The sequence below is a fragment of the Homalodisca vitripennis genome, unplaced genomic scaffold (genome assembly GCF_021130785.1).
Source record: "Homalodisca vitripennis isolate AUS2020 unplaced genomic scaffold, UT_GWSS_2.1 ScUCBcl_6282;HRSCAF=13425, whole genome shotgun sequence".
Lineage (NCBI taxonomy): Eukaryota > Metazoa > Arthropoda > Insecta > Hemiptera > Cicadellidae > Homalodisca > Homalodisca vitripennis.
In genome coordinates, this window is record NW_025782394.1 from 16,772 (window position 1) to 34,346 (window position 17,575).

At 37.1% G+C, this 17,575-nt stretch overlaps 1 protein-coding gene across 1 annotated transcript; it reads left to right on the plus strand.

Annotated features, from left to right (window-relative positions):
- Positions 1–8,542: 8,542 nt before the first annotated feature.
- Positions 8,543–9,034, plus strand: LOC124373739 (repetitive proline-rich cell wall protein-like). The gene has a single exon (XM_046832086.1). The coding sequence runs from the start codon at positions 8,543–8,545 to the stop codon at positions 9,032–9,034; it is 492 nt and encodes a 163-aa protein (XP_046688042.1).
- The last annotated feature ends 8,541 nt before the right edge of the window (positions 9,035–17,575 follow it).

Sequence of the window (17,575 nt, forward strand, 5' to 3'; positions counted from 1 at the left end):
AATAACGAAATTTGGTTCAAAGCAAAAGATGTTGCAGAAATTTTTAGAATATGAAAACACGAGGCAAGCTATCATAAATAATGTCGATAATGACGATAAAACAACTTTTGAATGTATAAATTACAGGAGTCTATCCCAGAGACCCCGAGAAAATATTCAAAAACATACTATTTTCGTTAATGAATCTGGTTTATATTCTTTAATTTTGAGATCTAATAAGCCAGAATCGAAATTGTTTTAAAAGTGGGTTACAAAAGAAGTTTTGCCAAGTATTCGTAAATTTGGTGTGTACAAACTTGAAAACAAGATTAAATATTTAGAGGACGAAGTTAAACACTTGCAAATTAAAGATGAAATAAAAACGGAAATAATCGCAAAACAAAGTGTAAAAATTGACTCAATGAAACCAGACCTTGTTTGTAAAAATTTTGATAAGAAAAAACACCATGTTTTTGTATTAATTAATAAGAATCACATGTGGGATTATCCTTATTACGTTATCAGAGCTCAAAAGAGAGAAATACCGAAAAGATTGAAAGAACTTGAAATTGATTACCCAGAAATGGAAATTTTATTAAGACATGGAGATCCAAATAGTATAAATCTCTACAACCAAATGAAAGAGTCTTTGAATATTTTATACAACGGAAATCATTTTACTACAAATATGGCAGAATCTCGACTGATTTATAGAATATCTAAATTACACGATGAAAATTTTTCTAAATTTTACTAAAAAACTCTCGATTTATTATATTTTGTTTGTAAATGTTTAGCATAACTAGGTAACCATTGTAGAATTCTTTTTTCTTATTCACAAGGCATTTCGTTTTTATAACTTTCGCTGAAAATGTTTTTAGCACAATCTTTGCAAAAAGCATCTTTTCTATCTTTACTATACTGCCAGTTATTAAATTCAGAAATATTTTTAATTTCTTTACAAAAGTAACACTTTTTCTCTTCTAAAGGTAATTTGTTCATTTTATCATGAACCTTACAATAACAGTCTTTTATATTCTCTTCCTTATAAAATTCTTGACACTTTGTACATTTCTTTTGAGACTCCATTTATATTGAAAAAATTATTACACGATGAAAATCATAAACTCTCGAATTATGATATTTTGTCCGTAAATGTTTTTGAAGATAAGGTAACCATTGAATGATTCGTCCACACTCGCAAAGAGTCGGTTTCTTTTGACGTTTTTGAATAATTCTTCTAGCACAATCTTTACAATGTGTATGTTTTTTATCTTTACTATAATGCCAATCGTAAAATTTGGAAATATCCTTAATTTCTTTACAAACGCAACATTTTTTTCTCTTCTAACGTTAATTTTTCTAATTTATCGTATAGTTCTCTCTCATATTTACTACGACAATCTTTACACATAGACCCTATTCCTCCTTTTTTAGTCTTATTTTTATGAAATTCCTCAAAATATTTATATGCTTGACAAATTGTACACTTTCTTTTTTGAGCCTCCATTTATATAGAAAAAATTACAGCTTTGACTTTCTCAATTCATATTCATAGAAATTTCCGGTTATTTCTTCATTATTTAAATCTTTTATACTATAAGTTACAGGATATGTGTTATTAATTTGATAAATCACAAAGATTTCTCTTGACCAATTGTTCTTATATTTGTTTGAAAATGTTTGTTTTTTACTAACAATTCTTACATGATCATTGACTTTAAATTTAGTTTTCGTGTGAATTTCTGGTGGAATATACTTGAAAACGGTCTCTAATAACTCCTTTTCTGCATCCTTATCTACGTCTTTGGGCTTCATTTTGATTGTGCTGTGAACTGTATCGTTATAATTGTTTACGATTTTTTGAAGAATATCGATCCATTTAAAGTTTTTATTAATCTCTAAAATTACTTTCATTCTCTCATTTTGAGTTCTGTTATATCTCTCTACAATACTTGATTTCTCTTCATTTTCAGTATGATAAATCTTAATGTTGTATTTTTTTCAAAACATAATTAAATTGTTTATTTTTAAACTCTAAACCCTTATCTGTATGAAGTAGGTTAGGAGGTTTGTGATTGATCCTTATGGCATCTTTTACTATATCTTCGAAAGCTTTTGAAACATCCTTGCCGTTTTTTTTTTGATAGCTCTTGACCAAGCATATTTTGAGAAAGTATCAATAACATTAAACATATACTTAAATCCATCATTTTGATCTGAATAGTTAGACATTATAACTAAATCTGCTGCCCATAAATCGTCAATTCCTAAAGTTATAATTTTTCTCTTTTTAAACTTTTTTCGTACTGGTGCATGAATTTCTCTAGCTTCAATCTCGATTTCTTCCTTATTCTTAGATTCTTTCTTTACTTGTTTTTCATAAGGATTCTTTATAAATTTACTCGTATTTGTCTTACATTTTGAACATTTTGCTGCAAGTCTATACAATCCGTTTTGAGTTTGAACAATCTTAGAATCTATATTTTTCGTTTTCTTTTTACACTTGTAACAGTGAATTAAATCATCTTCCATTTATATATCAAAGTTTCCAACTTTGGTTAACTCTTTAAAAATATCTGTTTTAATTTCGCCTTTATATCCATACGGTACTGTATCGATCTTATTTTCTAGGACAATTCTCTTATCATCTTTAGCGTTCAGTGCCAGCTTGTTTATGGTAACTGTGTACAACTCATGTTTGTAGCTTTTGATTACTGTCATCTCTCTAAATTCTTCTTTATCTTCGAAAAAACATTTCTTCAAGTTTTCGATATTTATTGTTTTATTTACAACGCTTCTCTTAATCCCTTTGCATCTTACTGGATTTTTGTCTAGATATTTGTACGAGTACATTTTCGATCTCAATCCACAAAATTCTTCTAAAACTTCGCTATTCAACTCATCTTTGAATTTCCCTATTACCTTCTTATTTTTAGTAGTGAAACATTCGTGATCTTTTGGATAATCACTTGTATCAAAGTCATCTATATTTTTATTTAATAATTTTAAAAGGATCTCGTTCAATTCTAGGAAATAACTGTCTGTATCCATGTAACACAGATTCAAAATCTGGGTCAAACTTCTTTAATTTATCGTAATAAAACTCATACATTAACAATTTTGATATTTCAAGAACTGAAAAATCCTATGTAGATCGGTTTGTTAAATTTAACCTTTTGTTTGAACATGTGACTCGCTATACAGTTGTCGTCAAAGATATTAAAGCATTTGAAATTTGTTTTTCTTAGCTTGTTTCATTGAAAATTCTTCATTTCCTAGTTTGATATCACATCTATTTCGCACATTTTCCATAGATTTTCCAAAAACTGAGTAGTTCATCAGCTTGTAAAAAATCTTTCTCAAAGTCACTTGTAGCTTTGGTTCTCATGTTTGTGTTAAAATCAATGTACTTTTTCATAAAAGGCTTCTGATCAAATGCAATAACTCTATTCACATGTTTCAAAATCATACCTTGTTCCAGATAGAATTTCAAATTTCTTGAATGAACAACGTATTCAGTTTTATCCAGTAAGGTTGTGCAAAGTTTGTTTTTATAATGTTCGGAGCAAGAGGTAAATCCTTGTGATGTTCATGTAAATTTGTTGGATATCCTAGATCAACTTCGAGAATATAGCCATAATCTTCGTCGCCAGTGAGTTTCCAAAATTGTTTCTTGCCACTTCTTCTTTTGTATATGTTTTAGGATTCATCCACTTGATATCATTAAACGGCAGTTTTTGCATAAGACCATAACCATAAAGGTTGTTTGCATCGACATAAAGTAAATAGTTTTCGGGCTTTGTCTTATCGAAATCTTTCAAATATTTGTTATTTGCTTTAACATATCGTTTAATACATTGAGAAATACCTCCACGAATACCTTTTTCAATGATTAAATACATATTATAATCACTAATCAATTGTAATTCTATTTTCGTTAATTTTAACATAGCGTCCCATGCGAGACTTGGAGCTGTTAGATAATGTGCTGGATCAAGTTTGTAACAATTTAGACAAATGTTTCTGAAGTTTTCGAATATATCAGCGAGCAATAAAAACATCTTGGATATTGTACAAATCAGAGTAATTTCCAAGATTTTTCTCTTTTAATTTGTTCCAAACGCTCAAGTAGTGTTGATAATCTTTCTCAGATATGCTCTCGTCTGTCAAAAGTGAATAGAAATCTTGAATTTTCAGCTCTTCTGTGTAATCAAGTTTTTCAATACTATCGATAAATTCGTAAGGAAATATACCTTTTCCAGATAGAATTTTAAAGATTTCTTCTTCGTCATTTGGTTGTCTTTCTAGAATTGCGTTCAATATTCGTCCATCTTGTATAAAATGATTTGCATGTTTGAAGTCTTCTTTCTTTAGATTTTTAGCTAACTTTTCAATAGACGATGCCATGAATCTGAACGTATCTACGAACGAAAACTTGATGAATTTTCTAGGCTTATCATTGTCAAACTCATAGCCATATCCAGAATTTACAGAATAATTTATATATTTTTTCATCTGTGTTTGCGATCAAATCAACATTTCCATATTGTTTAGCCATCTCTTTTATGTACAAATGAGTATCGTAATTTAACATATTATGACAGAAAACTGGAATATTTTGTGGAAATTTCAAATTCAGATTACAACATGAATGAGCTGCGCCTCGAAATTTACCTGTTAAATGACAATGATCTCTTACTTTTATTATAACTCTTATCTTTCCAACTATCAGGAGTAAAACCATAATGAATTGACTCAACATCATAAGCAGACCATTCGCAAATATGACAAACGTTTGCATTTTGGTATGAAATTTCTTCTTCTTCAGTCAATTTCATAGTTTTTTGTTCTTAGAATTATATTTTGTAGCTATGTATTTTGATATTTTATTGAGTTCTTCAAACAATTTTGCAGGAACATTTGGCAAATCTTCTTCATTTTTTGCTCGATAACATATCGGCTTGTACATACGATTGGTCACACTCGACACTAAATATAGAGTAAAACCATAAGGAATGTGCTTCTGAATCTTGGTTGTAGTCGATCTTTGTGGATTGTTCTTGCATGTCGGAATTTTTTCTAATATGCTCTCAAAATCCATATAAATAACGTACGGATGGCTAAACTTCTTTTGATAATTAGTAAAGTAAGTTGTTTGTCCTGGAAATGGCATTATTGGCTTACAAACTTCATGTTGCTTGCAAATTTCGAAATGATCTGTTTAAATCTCCAGATTTGTAGAAATGGCTTAAACATCTTCTACATAGCAAATTTTTTATGTTCGTGTTTAGATAACTAAGAACTCACTAATCTATTTAAATCTTTTATCAACACATAATGAGATTTGTCTTCTTGTTTAACATACAATAAATCGATTTCTAACTCGGCATCATATTTTTCAGAAATTTGTAACGGAAACAATATTGAGTTTCTCATCATAACTGTAGATATTTATAGACATTTTTGGATATTTGTACTTGGAATTGCAGCTGCGTTTCTCAAATAATTGTATATCTTTTAAAGACATTGGATACTCAAAGCTCGAAAATATCTCGTCATTTACAAATTTCTCGTATTGCTTTGCTCTGTCAGCATTCTTTTCGGGTTTTCCAATAGCACATCGGAATAGAATAAACAAAACAGAAATCATCTTTATTTTTGATATTTACACAAGCTTTCTTTACATTGATCTCTTGTGGTAAATCGATATATGATGCTTGCGTTCATAAATTCGTGTTTATTTAGGCTCAAAACTAATTGTTTACAACTTTTTAAATGTCCCATCCAGAACCTCTATTTGGATGATTTGTCTGTTCTCGATGTGTTTAATTTATAAAATTGCTTAGTATTAAAGTCGTTTACGTAAAATATTTCGTCTGATTTTATAGTAAAATACATTTGGGCAAGTTTGTGGTTCACCGTTTACTAAAGTTCGTTCATATTCACATTCCAAAGAGAGATATCCTTTCATATTTTTAACATTCTCTTGAAATTTTTCTATTAAACTTTTAATTTCTGGCCTCATAATTGATTGATATTTGTAAATTGACATGGAATTATCGTTTAAATTTGTTAAAATGTATTGCTTGAAAAGACCGTGTATTGAGGATAAAAACTTTCAACATCTAAGATATTTTCAGGTTTTTCGTTAAGAGTTTTGTCAATTTCTTCGATCAATTTCAGACTTAGTTTTTATCGTTTGTTGGCAATGGACAATTTTTCAGCGATTGATTGAATTTTTTCATCATTAAATAGATTGAGATCTTTTTTATCTTCCTTAAAGTTTTTCTTTAATTCACGCAATTTTTCTATATTGTACATCTTTTCATGATAGACAATTTGATTTTCTTTAGCCCATTGTCTTAAAAAATTCAGTTCTTTCTCGTAAATTTCTTTGTTTTTGGCATGGATTTTGGAGCCATAATGTCGATCATAGTTTGCAAAACGGACATGTTACTTTTTCACCCCTCCATTTATATAAGAAAAATGTTAACTAGCGATTTTTTCTAAAGTCCAATTTTATAGTGAATTTTCGAGAAATATCCTTCAAATTATCAACTTTTTAAGGTACATACAAACTGTTACTAGAATTTTTTGAAAAATCTACCGAATTATCTCTAATTATTGCGAAGTTTTAGCTTAAAAGTTGATAATTTGAAGGATATTTCTCGAAAATTCACTATAAAATTGAAATTTAGAAAAAATCGCTAGTTAAAATTTTTCTTATATAAATGGAGCTACTAAAGGAATTAAATGAAGTTGGTGATTTAAAGTTCAAAGAATATAAGAAGTTGAATGAATTAGAAGAAAATAAGAAATACAAAATTTTGAATCTGGAGAAAATGAAAGATAAATTCGGGTTTACAATAATTGCCGAGTTGGAAGATTATAAAAATACACTTACCGAACAGATTTTTGACTGTTTTGGATGAAAAAAGATTAAAGAATTGAATAAACATGATAAATTACACTTGGTTGTTACTGGAAAGAAGACTATTAAAGATAAAGACTGTGTTACTATCAATTTTGTAGAGTAGAAGATTATTCGTTTATTCGTAGCAGACATTTCAAATAGATTGATTTGACAGCTCAAGAAAGTAGAAGCAAACAGCTATAGATTCGGTAATTTTTCATTCGTGAGTTACTGTTTGATTTTACAGATTCGTTTATTGTCCTTTAAACAGTATTTTCCCTTGATTTACTGTTGGCTCCGAAAGTGAGCTAGAACCGCCATGTTCATATCTACTTATATATATATATATATGCTGTCAACACCCCTGTACACCCCTATAGACCTCCAGAGCTGTTCCTGATGTACGTGAACATTACTTTCCACCACAATATGAGGGGTGTTCCGGACTTAACCAGAAGAGATGCACACGCTCCCAATGTACGCAGACCTCATGAATATGGAGAAAATGATACATCCAGCACACCCCAATTTACCTATACAAACTGATCCCCATTTGCTTGAACATTACACGAGAGCTGGCAACTTATCCAGACAACCTGAAATTCAGCCTGTAGTCTACAATCCTCAACAATATGAACGAAGATCGGAAGCCGTTCCTGAAATACGAAGGCCTGATGTAGCATTGCAAGACGTGACAGCTGACTACGTAACCAGAGAATCTGTAATTCAAACTGTAATGTACAATCCTCAACAATATGAAACGAAGATCGGAAGCCGGTCCTGAAATACGAAGGCCTGAAGTACCTTTGCGAGACGTGAGAGCTGACTACGTACCCAGAGAATCTGTAATTCAAACTGTAATGCACAATCCTCAACAATATGAACGAAGATCGGAAGCCGGTCCTGAAATACGAAGGCCTGATGTACCTTTGCAAGACGTGAGAGCTGACTACGAAACTAGAGAATCTGTAATTCAAACTGCAATGCACAATCCTCAACAATATGAACGAAGATCGGAAGCCGGTCCTGAAATACGAAGGCCTGATGTACCTTTGCAAGACGTGAGAGCTGGCTACGTAACCAGGGAACCTGAAACTCAACCTGCGATGTACAATCCTCAACAATATGAACGAAGATTGGAAGCCGGTCCTGAAATACGAAGGCCTGATGTACCTTTGCAAGACGTGAGAGCTGGCTACGTAACCAGGGAACCTGTAACTCAACCTGCGATGTACAATCCTCAACAATATGAACGAAGATCGGAAGCCGGCCCTGAAATACGAAGGCCTGATGTACCTTTGCAAGACATGAGAGCTGGCTACGTAACCAGGGAACCTGAAACTCAACCTGTGATGTACAATCCTCAACAATATGAACGAAGATCGGAAGCCGGTCCTGAAATGCGAAGGCCTGATGTACCTTTGCAAGACGTGAGAGCTGGCTACGTAACCAGGGAACCGGAAACTCAACCTGTGATGTACAATCCTCAACAATATGAACGAAGACTGGAAGCCGGTCCTGAAATACGAAGGCCTGATGTACCATTGCAAGACGTGAGAGCTGGCCTACGTAACCAGGGAACCTGTAACTCAACTTGCGATGTACAATCCTCAACAATATGAACGAAGATCGGAAGCCGGTCCTGAAATGCGAAGGCCTGATGTACCTTTGCAAGACGTGAGAGCTGGCTACGTAACCAGGGAACCGGAAACTCAACCTGTGATGTACAATCCTCAACAATATGAACGAAGATTGGAAGCCGGTCCTGAAATACGAAGGCCTGATGTACCTTTGCAAGACGTGAGAGCTGGCTGCGAAACCAGGGAACCTGAAATCCAACCTGTGATGTACAATCCTCAACAATATGAATCAAGAATGGAAGTTGTTCCTCAAATACGAAGGCCTGATGTACCTTTGCAAGACGTGAGAGCTGGCTACGGATCCAGAGTACCTGAGATACAACCTGTTGTGTACAATCCTCAACAATATGAACCAAGAACCGGACCCATTCCTCAAATACAATGGCCTAATATACCATTTCAAGACGTGAGACCTGGCTACGGATCCAGAGTACCTGGGATACAACCTGTTGTGTACAATCCTCAACAATATGAACGAAGATCGGAAAACCGTTCCTGAAATACGAAGGCCTCATGTACCTTTGCAAGACGTGAGAGCTGGCTACGCAACCAGAGAGCCTGAAATCCAACCTGTGATGTACAATCCTCAACAATATGAACCAAGAACCGGACTCCCTCAGGGGCGGTCTTACTTTCAAGGCCGTACGGGTAGTGGCGACCCCGAGGTACCCTAGCTAATGCTCCAGATCCCTTCTCTTCTTGTTTCTGGAGGCCTATGGCTGGCACACTTCTCTATGTGTCAGCCTATCTCTCTTCTTCACTCTCTTCTATCTGAGGTAAAGTTCCTCAACTTCTTCGATCTAGTTTCCCTTTCATTTCTCCCACTAGGGGCCAAGCCACGGTGGAACAGCGTAGGCCAGGGCTGAATGGCTGGTGGCAAACCAGTCTATACTATGCGGACTCTGGACACCGGCGACCCTCCAGTTTAAAAGCAGCTTACCCAGGCATGCGGGGCTCTGTCTGGGCGGACCTTCCACTCCCTAGCTTCTCGTGGGAACAACATGGAAAGAAACAAACACAAAAAACAAAACAAACCAACCCTTGAAACAGCTCCTGAAGCTGTTTCTAACCTACCTCTTCCTGCTGAGGTAGCTCCTGAAGCTACCTCGCACATACCACCACCTGGCAACACAACTCAAGAGGTTTGTTATGCCAACATCCCTACCTTCTCCTCAACAAAGTGCCTTAGGAACACAGGAGGTTCCATTGCACACTGAAGCTCCCATACATGGCAAGGCTTTATCTGAGGAAGGCAGTACAAGCGCTGAGGAAGTAAAATCCCTTCAAGATATAGAAGATCAGCTCCTCAACAGCCCAAGCACTCCCATGTCTACAGGTACGCTGGATGATGCCACAGAGCAACTCGGCAATCTCAGAATGAAGAGGCCCAATCTCACCACTGCTCAAAGAAGAGAAGCACTAAAGGCTAAACTTCTTGAAAAGGGTGAAGCTTTTGACCCTTCCAAGTGGAGGAGGGGGAAAAAGAAGAAGAAAAAGAATCCCGAACGGCAGGAGGTCTCAACTCCGGGCCCAACTGCGGGTACCAAGGCGGGGGGTGGGGTCGGCCGAAACGCCCCCAGAGGCCACCTTGGTCACCCCGCCCCTCCGCTGAGGGACCCGCAAAGAAGGCTATGGAGGGAAACCCAAAAGCCCGAAAGCCCACGATCCCGAGGCCTCTGGTACACACCCAAGGCTACCTACAGAGAGGTCGCAGCGATTAAAATGGCCATAGCCCTCGAAGGCTACCCGGAAGCGAAGCTTAGTGCAGAGCAAGGAGAAGCCATCGAGGACGCAATTATGGAAGAAATCCAACCCCTGGAGGATGGTTCCGTTCCAATCGTTTGCGGGCACCTACCTAGAGAAAGGTGTTTTTAATTGCTTCCTGCATCAACGAACACACCAAACGTTGGCTGGAAGAAGTTATCCAAAGAATAAAACCTCTGGGAGATGATATCTCTCTGAGAGTGGGTCTGCGTAAGGACATCTTGAGGTCCACCAGGGTGTTTTTCAGAGCTCACCCGAAGCTTCTGAAGAAGACACCTGAAAAGGTACTTGAGATGTTCAATAAGCAGAACCCCAACCTGAATGTAAACGAGTGGAAAATCCTTCCATCCAAGCCAGACCCGAAAGGTTACGGATTCGTCTGCTTCCTGGACGAGGTCTGCTACAAGGCTGTGAAGGCTTCCAACTGTAGAGCCAACTTAGGACTCTGGCAGGTCTCAATTGTCTCCTCGACAGTCAAGGACAATGCCACGAGTTCTACAAATCAACCTCCAGCACAGTAGGGCTGCCTCGGCAGCCTTCTGCCAGTTCTTCCTCCAGGAGGGATTTGATCTGGCACTGATTCAAGAACCATGGCTTCACCAAGGGAGAGTGGCGGGCCTAAATGAAACCAAAGGTAAGTTAATTTACTGTACCTCTCTAAGGAATGTTCAGAACCTGCATCCTGTTGAGGAGAGGCTTGGATTTTCTAACCCTCAACGAATTCTGCTCCAGAGATCTCACTGTGGGCACACTGACCTGGAAGAATGGAGGTATAGTGCAGAGCACAATTGTAGGCTCCGTATACTTGCCATATGATGCCAGGGAACTCCCTCCATCAAGAGACCTAGAGCTCCTGGTGGAAGAAGCACAAGCCAGACGTCAACAACTTCTTCTAGGTTGTGACGCCAACGCCCATCACTCTGCTGGATGGGGCAGCACCAACACTAACCCTAGAGGTGAGGCACTTTTACAATTTCTTCTAAGTAGGGACCTATTTATATGTAATAAAGGTAACCGCCCTACGTTCGCAACACGAATTAGACAAGAAGTTATTGACATAACAATCTGCACACAAGGAATACTTGGAATGGTTGATAAGTGGCACGTAAGCGAAGAGGCCTCATTATCGGATCACAGGTATATCCTCTTTAACTTGCAAGATGAGGCTGCAGAGGTCCTCTATCGTAATCCCAGGAGGACTGACTGGTTGGGATATAAGTCTGACCTTCAGTCACAGTTGGGATCGGTAGGCGGAAGGGTGCGATGCTTCACAGACATAGATCAGATAGCTTCTGACCTGCAGGAATGCTATAATCAATAGCTTCCATGACAATTGCCCATTGCGACGGGGGGGAAAGAGTCGAACCAAATAGTAAGTGGTGGACTGCAGACCTCGCTCGCAAAAGGGCTAATGTCAGGAAGCTGTACAATCAATGCAAAAGGAGCCGTATCTGGGAGTCCTATCATAGAGCTCTAACAGAATACAGCCTAGCAATTAAAAAAGCAAAACAAAGTTCCTGGAGGCAGTTTACACAGAAGGTAAAATGAGTTTAAGCGCGGCAGCTAGACTGCAGCGCTTGCTAGCCTCAAGTCCAACCGGTCACTTGGGATCTTTAAGGTCCCAGGGAGGTCAACACACTTCCGGGTCTAGTGATAGCCTCAAACTTCTCCTTGAGACTCACTTCCCTGATTGTATCTTTGAGAATGACGACACTGGAACGTCTGGTAATCACGAGGCAGGGCTCACGGCCAAGAGCTTGTCGTGGTAGCTGGGCCATTGCCAGAAGGATTGTCACTCTCTCTAAAGCCAAATGGGCAATTTCTAAATTTGCCCCTTTCTAATCTGCAGGAGGGGATGGAATCTTTCCGGCCCTGCTTCAACAAGGGCCGGAGAATCTCCTTACCCTTCTATGTGAACTATTCAGGGCGAGCCTAGCCTATGGGTACATACCACAAGTCTGGCGTCTCAACAGGGTGGTCTTCATCCCTAAAAAAGGGAGAGCGGACTACTCTGTCCCTAAATCTTTTCGTCCCATCAGTTTATCTTTCGTTTCTACTGAAAACATTAGAAAGACTGGTGGAGAGGCACCTGAGAAAGGGAGTTCTCTCAGACACTCCCCTTCATCGCAACCAACATGCATACCAGCAAGGCAAATCCTGTGAATCAGCACTGCACCAATTAGTCAGTAGGATTGAGGATAGCCTGTCCGCCAAGGAATTGGCATTGTGCACCTTCATAGACATTGAAGGAGCTTTCGACAATGCCAAATTCACTGCAATGGTAAGTGGAGCACAGCGACGTGGCCTCGAGCCAGCTCTGTGCCGGTGGCTTAGGGCCATGCTGTGCTCCAGACGGATCAGGGCCGATCTCAATGAAGTATCGCTTGTGATTGCACCCACAAGGGGATGGTCCTCAAGGAGGCATCCTGTCACCTCTACTGTGGAATCTAGTAGTAGATGGTCTACTTGAGGACCTTACTAACAACGGAATCTATGTCCAAGGATATGCAGACGACATAGTCCTTATGGTACAGGGAAAATACACAAATGTTGTTGTTGATATCATGAATACCAACCTTCAACATGTACACAACTGGTGTCAGGGAGAGGGACTGAAAGTAAATCCCTCTAAGACAGTAGTTGTACCATTTCACTAGAAAAAAGAACCCTAGAGTCTCTTTCTAGGCTGAAACTCGCATCCACTCAGCTGGAGTGGTCAAAGACAGTCAAAATATTTAGGACTGACTCTAGACCATAAGCTTACGTGGAATGATCATCTTAATAATATCCTGCACAAAGCAAAGTGGGCGCTCATGACGTCCAGGAGACTTGCAGGAATCTCATGGGGCGTAAAAACCCCATATAGCACTATGGCTTTACAAAGCAGTTGTAAGGCCTCAAATCACTTATGGTTCATTAGTCTGGTGGACAAAGTGTGAATCAGGTAACTGCCAAAGCCAAGCTTGAAAGCTTACAAAGGCTTGGCACAATCTTTGTAACCGGAGCATTCAGGAGCAGTCCCTCAGCGACCCTCGAGGTGGCTTTAGGACTTCTACCTCTTGATGTTCATATAAAAGCTGAAGCGCGTAAGTCAGCTTATCGGCTGATGGTTGCTGGCTTGTGGAGGAATGGCGCGTCTAACGCGAGCCATGGCGCCATCACTGAAGCTGTAAACCCAAGCGCTATTCTCGAAATGGTCTCCGACACAATGAGAACGGAGTTTCGTATTCAATAAGCCATTCTCTGTTGACTTTCTACTCCAGAGATGAGTGGAAATCGCAAGATAACATCCCAACAATAAGAAAGAGCTTTGTCTGGTACACGGATGGCTCGCTTATTAAGGGTAGAACTGGATATGGAGTGTTTAGTCAATCCCCTAGAACTGCCCTTAGGCGGCAGTTTGGGTCGGAACTGGCTCCATATTTCAAGCCGAAATCTATGGTATACCTAGCCTGTGCCAACCTAGGCCTCACCAGAAGGTACCAGGAAATGAAACATCTGTATAATGTCAGACAGTCAGGCAGCTCTTAAAAGCTCTTGACTCCAACAGCATTTCATCCAAGCTTGTGTGGGAGTGCTTTAACACTCTCTGCAAGCTTGGATCACGCAACTGTGTGCGTCTTGGTTGGGTACCGGGCCACACAGGCATAGGTGGCAACGAATGCTGCCGACAGGCTTGCCAAAAGCGGAGCAAGCATGCCATACACCGGTCCAGAACCGAGTTGTGGTATAAGCAAGTCAGCCGCTTATCAAAGTATAAACAAATGGTCCAGGAAGACACACGCTTGCGGTGGCAGAGTCACCAAGGGACAAAGCACTCGGCAAAGACTGCTTGCCGATTCTAGCTCCGGATTCACCAGATGGCTGATGGGGCTTGGGGAGGGATCGGGTTTAAGCAAGTGATTGCCTTGATCACTGGACACGGCCCCACTTCAGGAAACACCTAAAACACTCTAGGTTTTACGAAATGAGGACTCGGAGTGTAGACTCTGCAATAAGTCTGAAGAGACTGCAAAACACATAATACTGGAACTGTGAGAGACTGGGAGCAAGGAGAAAGGGCTCTTTTCGGTGATAAACAACCAGGCGACGAACCAGATGCTAGTATCGGGGAAAAGCTTCTTAGCCTAATTAAGGGCACGAAGATAGGCTTACCCCTCTAACAATCAAAGGGGCACACAATAAGCTCAGGTTGACGTGTGAGGATCTAGGAATCCACCCCAATATCCCAAAGGAAAAAAAAAAAAAAAAAAAAAAAAAAATATATATATATAATATATATATATATATAATATATATGTATGTATGTATTTATTAGATACCGGGTTGTGGAATACTATATACTTTGGATAACCCTAGCGTATTCTAAATCGCGTACTTATAAAAATTTGGTGGTGGTATGTGTTAGTATAGGTAATAATTTGGCCATTCTATTTACATCCCATGAAGTTAAAAAGATAGGTTATAAGATAATTTTATAATATTTAAATTCAAAATTTGTCTAGGTGAAACTACTGAAGTAAAGTAAAAGGTTGAAATTTGTAGTACTAGAATATTTTTCTAGATAATACATATAATTTAAAACAAGAATATTTCTTTGGGGTTCTTTTGAAAAAAATCCATATTAACTGAGGTGGAAGGATTATAAAGAAATTAAATGTGGAAGTGTCATATATGTTTAAATTACGACTAAGGTTTTTCCATCTATCCATACGGAACTTGATAAACGGATATGTAAGTATTAAATATTAATTCTAGTGTATATCTACTTTCCGGAATTGTAAAGCGGGAAAACGATGTATATTATATATTCATAGAGTATATAGAGTGATGATCTGCCCACAACACAGCGGCCCAGTTGTGTTGTGGCCAGGTAAGAGGAGAACCTGATAAAGTCTACGTGGACTGTACAGATTTCCATAATTTACCATTATGGAGTTCACAACGGGTCTCCGCATATTTTCTCAACAAATGTGTGTCCATTTTCATAGTGCAAGAGATCAATTTTATTAAGAGCTTGTTGCATGGATGCACCAGTAATATGGGTAATGATACGTTTTACCAACAAGTCTCAAGCGCTGTTGTTGATTGCATATGAACAAGACTGTCACAACGTCATAGGCGGTGCAAAATTCTCTATACTTGGCGAATTTAAGACGGCAGTTTCAAAAATATTATACTGGACTCTCATACAAAGTACAAAAATCGCTATAAGATCTGGAGTATACAGGTATAATATATGTTCATTATATATATATAATATATATATATATATATATATATTCAATATATATAGTGCTCTCTCTCTCTACATAGATATAAAGCATTTTACACTGCAGGTATCCTTAATACACTAACCCATGCACGTTTGCACCAGACAAATCCTAGAGTTTACCATGATACATTGTAGTTGTGCTCTGGAAGCCAAATAAATGAGTTATAAATTGTTAATACATTACATTTAAACTTTTTTTTCATAAATGGAATTTATTGGTTTTCTATCATTCAAATTTCATTTTTATTAATTAAAATTTATAATAGTTATATTCGCGTACCTCAATATCTCTAGTTAGTTTTCAATGTTTCCTTATATTTCATAAAGTTACACGTACTACTAAACAATTGTTTTATTACGAATATATATATATATAATATATTATACATTAATTTGCATAAATGGCAATTACCTTATTTAATTTCAATAAACATTGAATCACAAAAAGTACTTGCTCCGCCGGGAGTCGAACCCGGATCTCTCACTTATATATAATTTAATCATAAAAAACTTTCCTGTGTAGGATACGTATATTATCCCAATAGCTATGCAACTTAAGTTAAAGAGAAATTCTAGAATCCGTGGTAATTCATAATTAATATATTATATATATTATATATATTATTATATATATATAAATAGATTATGTCACCCTTTCAATCTAACAATTGGTTTAAAGCCTTTAAGTACTGCATTATTTCAAAGTTAACTGTTTTGTTACAATTAGTACTAACATAATTATATTTTATATTATGCTTAATGTATCCTTTTCACGTAACAGTTTAGTAGATTACGACTATTGAGAAATTAAGGTTTGCCTAAAATTTCAATAACATGAACAAATAAGTATCCTCTAAATATGGAATAATTTTAATTTTAAACGTAGCATATTTTCTTGCTATAAATAACGGCACTATCAACACAATAGATTTCATTAATCCCCTGATCCGAAGATTCGCCAACAGAATAATTTACCCCTTACATCAGTTGGCGTTTTAGCTTCCTCATAAACTATGGTATCATAATTACAACATGAAAGTCTAATGCAGTCTTTTCTAAAAGTTTAGACCCGACCTCAGATAGTAGAACTTTGTAGACCTAGCGGATATGGTATTGCAGTTATAAATCGCATTGAAGTAAGCGATAAGTTTGTATTACACAAAGGAATGCAAAAACTGTATTCTCGTTAAATTACAATGTTATTTGGATATAACACTAACTCGGTACACATGCCTTGTGTTTAACTATAAGGCAACCAGTATAATATTTATTTTATTGATCGCTCTAATTTCAAGGACAAAAATATAAAGTATTCTTTTCCATTATAGAACGTGAGAAAGAGGCAGTCGTATGGGTAAATATAATTTCTTTTTCCGTTCATATCATACATCTTGTTAAACTGCGCAATATAAGATTAAAATTGAGTAGCCAATAATACCACTCAACAGGAGTGATGATTTCTAAGTCAAATACCATAAAACATTTAAAAACGTAAGGTAGTGGAATATTATTGTGTACTCTGACACTGCATATATTTCACATTGTTAACCTTAGAAAGTATGTACTCTTAGAATATTCAGTATATATAAAAATGTTTTAAAATGATAAACTGATTCAACGTTTAAATTATTAGTTATGTAGGCATATGAAGCGCTGTTTGTTATAAATTTAGGGTTTTGTTACACGGATGTTATTGTTATAACATTACTAAACATTGTATAGTGGCTGTGAAAATACATGATTGCATTACCTACTTGATTATAAAATTGTGCATTGGATGTAGTAAAGGCACCGTGCAAGCAGCTAATAAAGGGGAGTTATTACGAGCTGTTGTTTATAGGACGTTTGGGGGACTTAGCCCAATATACATGCCAGTACCGATAACAGAGATATCTCATTGCCTTGGAGCTGTGGAAAGAAGCTTACAATGGCCTTCACCCAATTGTTTTAACCACCAAGAGAGTTATCGTAATTTAAGCTTCAAAAAAAACTTACCATAAC